The sequence below is a fragment of the Silurus meridionalis genome, chromosome 17, assembly GCF_014805685.1.
Source record: "Silurus meridionalis isolate SWU-2019-XX chromosome 17, ASM1480568v1, whole genome shotgun sequence".
Lineage (NCBI taxonomy): Eukaryota > Metazoa > Chordata > Actinopteri > Siluriformes > Siluridae > Silurus > Silurus meridionalis.
Window position 1 is genome coordinate 26,277,612 of NC_060900.1, and position 6,054 is coordinate 26,283,665.

At 39.8% G+C, this 6,054-nt stretch overlaps 1 protein-coding gene across 3 annotated transcripts in view; it reads left to right on the plus strand.

Moving 5' to 3' along the window:
- slc6a6a (solute carrier family 6 member 6a) overlaps positions 1–6,054 on the plus strand; it is a 30,556-nt gene that overhangs the window by 18,081 nt on the left and 6,421 nt on the right. For all 3 annotated transcript variants that reach the window (XM_046870648.1, XM_046870645.1, XM_046870646.1), the window contains 4 exons: positions 3,074–3,308; positions 3,851–3,983; positions 4,228–4,362; positions 5,203–5,306. In XM_046870648.1, the coding sequence (XP_046726604.1) occupies positions 3,074–3,308; positions 3,851–3,983; positions 4,228–4,362; positions 5,203–5,306 (607 nt within the window). The remainder of the gene's footprint in view (positions 1–3,073; positions 3,309–3,850; positions 3,984–4,227; positions 4,363–5,202; positions 5,307–6,054) is intronic.

Genomic DNA, 6,054 nt, shown 5'->3' on the forward strand with positions numbered 1-6,054 from the left:
TCAGCTTTGGAAAACTCTGACACGTCAAGGCATTCAAATCCCAAACCTGCCTCACCTTGCATGATGATATAGCGATAATCTGTGCAAGTCTTCTCTGACTGAGGAAACCTGCTGTTTAAAGGCCAGGACTCCCCGAATCAATGTTTTCCAACAGATATTGTTGTTGTCATGCTGCCAGTTGGCTTTAAAGTGCTCCACAAAAAAAGAAACTGATAAGCCAGATGAAGCAGTGTGAACACGAAGAGAACAGATTTCTATGCACAACATGTCCACATATATTTCACATTTGCTGTTTTAATGGCATCCACTCACCTGGGAAGATGTTCCACTAGGTTTTGGAGGTTGTTAGTGAAGATTTGTGCTCGTTATCTTCTCTATCTCCCACCTAATGAATATTCAGTGACACCAAAGAGCAAAATGCCAACTGCTCACAGCCCACGTGAGTGTAATTGCCGGCTCGTCTATAATCCACAATGAACTCTTTCGTCTTCTTGGTGTTGCGTTCCAGGTTATTACACCATGGTACTAGGTGCTGGATCTCCTCCCTGTAAGATGTCTATTTGTTACCTCTGATCAGAACCACCACCGTGATGTCATCTGCGAACTTAACGCTGTTGTTTGAGGCATAGGCAGGTACGCAGTAATTGGTGAAAAAGGAGTATAAAAGAGGGGACAATACACATCCCTGAGGAACCCCAGTGCTGAGGGTTAGACTGGAGGAGGTGACGGTGTTCAGTTGGACAGACTGCGGTCTGTTTGTAAGGAATCCAGGGTCCAGTTGCAGAGATGTGTGCTGATGCCAAGATGTTTCAGCTTCACGATTAGTATAATAGTATCAGGATGCGCTGTCTGCAGTTTGTTGATAGTAGAGCTTAGACCTTTCATGGCTGTGCTAGCCTTAGCATCCGGAAGGAACATACACTGCTATTACAACAACGCATGTGAATTCACGTGGTAAATATAAGGGTCTGCACTTAATGATCAGGTATTCAAGATCAGCAGAGCAGTTTCCAAGCACTTTGCAGGTTTGCTTTGTAAAAATCAAGAGTTATAATCTGATTTATATCAAGTTTGTAATCTTGCATACCAGTGTAGATTTATTCATTGCTAGAGACTCAAAGCACTTTTGTACATCACTCTGGACACGGGTGTCTGCTAAAAGGCGCAAATATAAATGGAAATGTAGTAGACGGTGCAGCATGTTTTGTTTAAATAAATGCATAAGCCAGTCATTTGTCAAATTTACCAGTTAAATTTGACGTGCCAGTTAGTTTTATTTGAATGAAGCTAAACAAACTGAGCATTCTGGGCTTTTTTTTTTGCATATTAATAAATGGAAATGATTATGACGTTACTAAATTGCGTCGTCTGATAAAGATCTCAATCTAGGTTTTTATTTTCTAAAATAGTGCTTACCTAACTTAATGAATATTAATTCTGCATTTACATGATTTCAAGCTACCCTCATAAGTCTTGTGCTGATCAGGACTCTTGGTACCTGGGCAGGAAGGATAGCGAAGGTTTTTGCAAAAGTACTCTGTTGCTATACAGTTCACTTGACAGTGAAAGTAATACCCAAATGTGGATAGACGTCGTACCACAAACTGCAGAATCAGCACCAATTTTTCTTGTGTGTCAAAAGTGTGGAAACATTGAGTCTTTTATGTTTTTTTGAAACATACATAAAACAAACAGACGAAGCAAAGACACAAGAATTGGAGAGCGAATGACTGGAAGAAAGTTCTGTTGACAGATTTTGGCTCTAACAGAAGAACTTGTGTAAGATGGAGACCAGGAGAGAAGATGTGATCAGACTCCCTCACCCACACAGTCAAACATGTGGATGGAAGCTTAATAGTTTGGGGTAAGGAAGGTTGGAGACTCTGCAGAAATCCTGAACCAGCATTGCTCCCATTCCATACTTCAACTCACACCAAGCAATTCTGTCAATTGGAACCAAATTCACACAACAAGACAATCAGTACGTCCAAGCTTTAGAGAGCAATCAGTCATCTGGAGCGTTATCTATCATGGAATGTTCTGCCCAGTCTGGAATGAACTGGATCACAAGAAAGAATTGTCTAACTAGTGAAGAACATTTTTGGCAAATTTAACAAGAGTGTTTTAGCTGAATGTTTTGGAGAAACCTTTTAGTTTGTAGAGTACAAATACAGAGCCATTGAAATGCAGTTAGCAGTGCAAATCACACTACGTCTAAATATAGAGGTGCAGAGAAATGAGGTAAAAATGTCCAGTGTCTCTACAGAGATTGTCTGTAGAGTCTGTAGAATGAGGTACAGGACAGTTTTTATTAAACATGGGTCTGAATGGTCATGTGCACCTCAGCGTCTGAGTTTGTACCATAGAAAAATCTAGTACAATAAGAATATGTTCAAAAATGACTAGCCAGCACTAGCCAGCTAGTCTTTAAGCTGATGCTAATGTACATTTCTGAGGTACTTTCTTTCAACTTCAGCAAATCGTGATGTAATGTAGCATGTAATGTAAGCTGTCATGTATTGTATTTTCGTATGGTATTATTTGATGGATTTGTGATTTGTATGCAAGCAATTGTATGTTTAGCTAGTAATGTTTTGCTAACAACAGACTTGCATCCAAGCAGGGGGCAGCCTACTGGTAGCAACATAAATTAAGCCTTATATTTTACCCTGCATTCTTAAAACAACTTTGGTTTGAAAAAGGCAGATGTAGAGGACATGTGCTGCCCGAAAGAAGAAGATGAAGATACTCAAAACAACTGTTGTCCTTTTTTAAATTATAAAATAAATCGACAATTTTGATAATACCACTCCAACACAGTAGATGGCGATGCTGGTAACATGGTGACTTTACCACAGGACAACAAATTGGATCTGTATCTGTAACATTGGTATTTTGTGGAAAAACTTGATAGTTGTAAAGTAACGCTACAATTCTGTGAGATATTAATTGCAACACAAAGGTAGTTTCCTGTCGATGCTCAAAATGGAATATTATCTTTCCATTAATAGTTTGTGTGTGTGTGTGTGTGTGTGTGTGTGTGTGTGTGTGTGTGTGTGTGTGTGTGTGTCAGGAATTGGCTACGCATCTATTGTGATCGTGTCCCTGCTGAACATCTACTACATTGTGATCCTGGCTTGGGGTTTGTATTACCTGCTGCAGTGTTTGCAGAGAGAGCTGCCATGGGCACGTTGTCGCCACAGCTGGAACACCCCCAACTGTGTGGAGGACACAATCCGCAAGAACAAAACCCTCTGGCTCTCGGCCAACGCCACCAACTTTACCTCACCCGTGACTGAGTTCTGGGAGTGAGTGCACTTCCTAACACCACATGCACACACACACCTTTTTAAGAAAATAAAACAATTTAGTAGAGGAGTGTTGCATCAAGCTATGAAAATTAGAATTGTAATCTAAACCGGAAATGTCATTAATAAGCACCAAATTATTATTAATGCACACACACACACACACACACACACATCTATATATAGATAGAGATTGACATAGATAGATAGATAGATAGATAGATAGATAGATAGATAGATAGATAGATAGATAGATAGATAGATAGACAGACAGACAGACAGACAGACAGACAGACAGACAGACAGACCCCATACCTAGTCCTAACCCTAACCCCAGTCCTGACTCTAACCCCAATCCTAAACACAAATCTTTACCTTAACCCTAACCGCAATCCTAACCCCAGTCCTAACCTTAATCTTAATCCTAAACCCAATCCATGTTGCTGTCCATTTTCTATGTTATTCAACCTCCCCCTCTCTTTTACTCCCCCTGTAGGTATACAGTATGTGTATTTGACCCTTGTCTCTGCTGTGCTCCTCAGACGTAACGTGTTAAGTTTGTCATCGGGGATCGATGAGGTGGGCGAGCTGAAGTGGGATCTCGCCCTCTGTCTGCTCGCCGTCTGGGTCATCTGCTTCTTCTGCATCTGGAAAGGAGTGAAAACCACGGGCAAAGTGAGACATTGGGACAGAGGGAGGGAGGGGGGAAGGTTAGGAAGTTAGACCAGGGTGTGTTTGTGTGTGTGTGTCAGTGTGTGTTAGTTATAAGATTCCTCGTGATGGAATAAAATGTCATTGTGTGTATAAGTGATTAAACTGTAGTGTGTGTGTAAACTGAATCAGTATAGAAATTTCAGATTTGTGATGATTTGTGATGAATCGTATTAATGACATCATTTGGTTTCCCTGTGTGATGTAGGTGGTGTATTTCACTGCTACATTTCCCTTCCTCATGCTCATTGTGTTGCTGGTGCGAGGCGTGACTCTGCCTGGTGCTGCCGAGGGCATCAAGTTCTACCTGTACCCCGATTTGAGCCGCCTCCAAGACCCTGAGGTGCAACCTTTACCTTTCTTTCTTTCTTTCTTTCTTTCTTTCTTTCTTTCTTTCTTTCTTTCTTTCTTTCTTTCTTTCTTTCTTTCTTTCTGTGTGTTTATCTCTCTGTATCTCTAATTTTTCTTCTCTCTGTTTTACTCTCTTTTTTCCCTCTCTCTTTCTCACTTTCTGTCTCTTTCATTCTCTTTCTTTCATCGGCTCCCTTTCTCTCTCTGTGTGTTTGTCTTTATCCCTCTCACTCTACTTTTCTTTTCACTCTTTTTATTTTGTCTCTCTGTCTCTTTCTGTCTCTCTTTCTGTTTTTCTTTCCATCTCTCTCTCTCTCTCTCTCTCTCTCGCTTTCTGTGTTGCTCTCTCCATTTCTTTCTCTTTGTCAATCTCACGCTTTCTCTCTTTTTCTCTCTCTGTTTCTCTCACTTCCGCTCTCACTCACTTACTCACTTCGCTCTGTTTCTAACTCGTCCTCTCTCACTTTCTGTCTCTCTCTCTGTTTGCTTCTCTTTTTTCTCTCTCTCTTTCAGCACTGTTGCTGTCATTTTATATCTCATTTATCTCTCCTTCTTCCACTCTCTTTCTCTTTCTTTTTCTCTCTGCTAAGTTCATAGTCTTGCTGCTTAGAAACTGGGTTGCCAAAGTGAAAGAATATAAAAAAAATGTACAAACAGAAAAAAAAAGGCAAAAAATAAGAACATTGAAAAACACAATTTGGCTTCTGTGTTAAAACATGGTGTGTTATAACTATATATAATATGCTATATTATATAGTATTATATATACTATATATATATAATAACTACTCTCTCTCTCTCTCTCTCTCTCTCTCTCTCTCTCTCTTTATAGGTGTGGATCGATGCAGGGACTCAGATCTTCTTCTCTTATGCTATCTGTCTTGGTGCAATGACTTCATTAGGAAGCTACAATAAATATAAATATAACTGCTATAGGTAAGTCCTCGCGGTAACAGCGTCTTCAAATCGATCCACTTTGGAGAATGTTTTTAAAATGCTTTCATTGACAAAAAAAAACTCGTCCCGGTGTAGACAAAAGGCCAAAACGGAGAGAAAAATCAGCATTTTCAAACAAAAACCTAAAGGGTTTTTTATTAATTGCCTTTAGTTCATTTTTAAGTTTTTTGCTGAATTGCATGTGAGAAATCCCTCTGTTGCTGAGTTGAAGATTCACCGTTCTAAATGCTGTGCATCGAACGTGTTTTGGTGTGTTATAATCTTAATTAAATCTTAATTAATGCTGCAAATAGACAAATCGATAGCGAAAAAACAAAAACAAACAGTAGATAGGGTTGAAAAAACAATACACATAGTTAGCAGAAGAGACACAAAAATATAAAAGAAGATTTTACCCCATTCAGCCAGTCAGTAAAGCCACGTACTGAGGAAGGGGAAGTGAGGAGGCCTGGGGTGTAGTCAGATAAGGTGTTCAATAGGGTATAGATGAAGCTTGTGCACATGCTGGAACAGGTTTGGAGGGAAAATGTCTTGCTACTGCATCCAAAGACGTCTCATACAATTGTGGGCCTCCAACCAAGAAACACACATGGCTGGAAAAGTCGTGTATATTGTGTATAGATAGAAGTTCATATTATGGTGTCATCGAAAGTAAATCATGTTTGAATTACAGAAGTGGAATAATAAGTGTGTGTATGTGTGTGTGTGTGTGTGTGTGTGTGTGTAG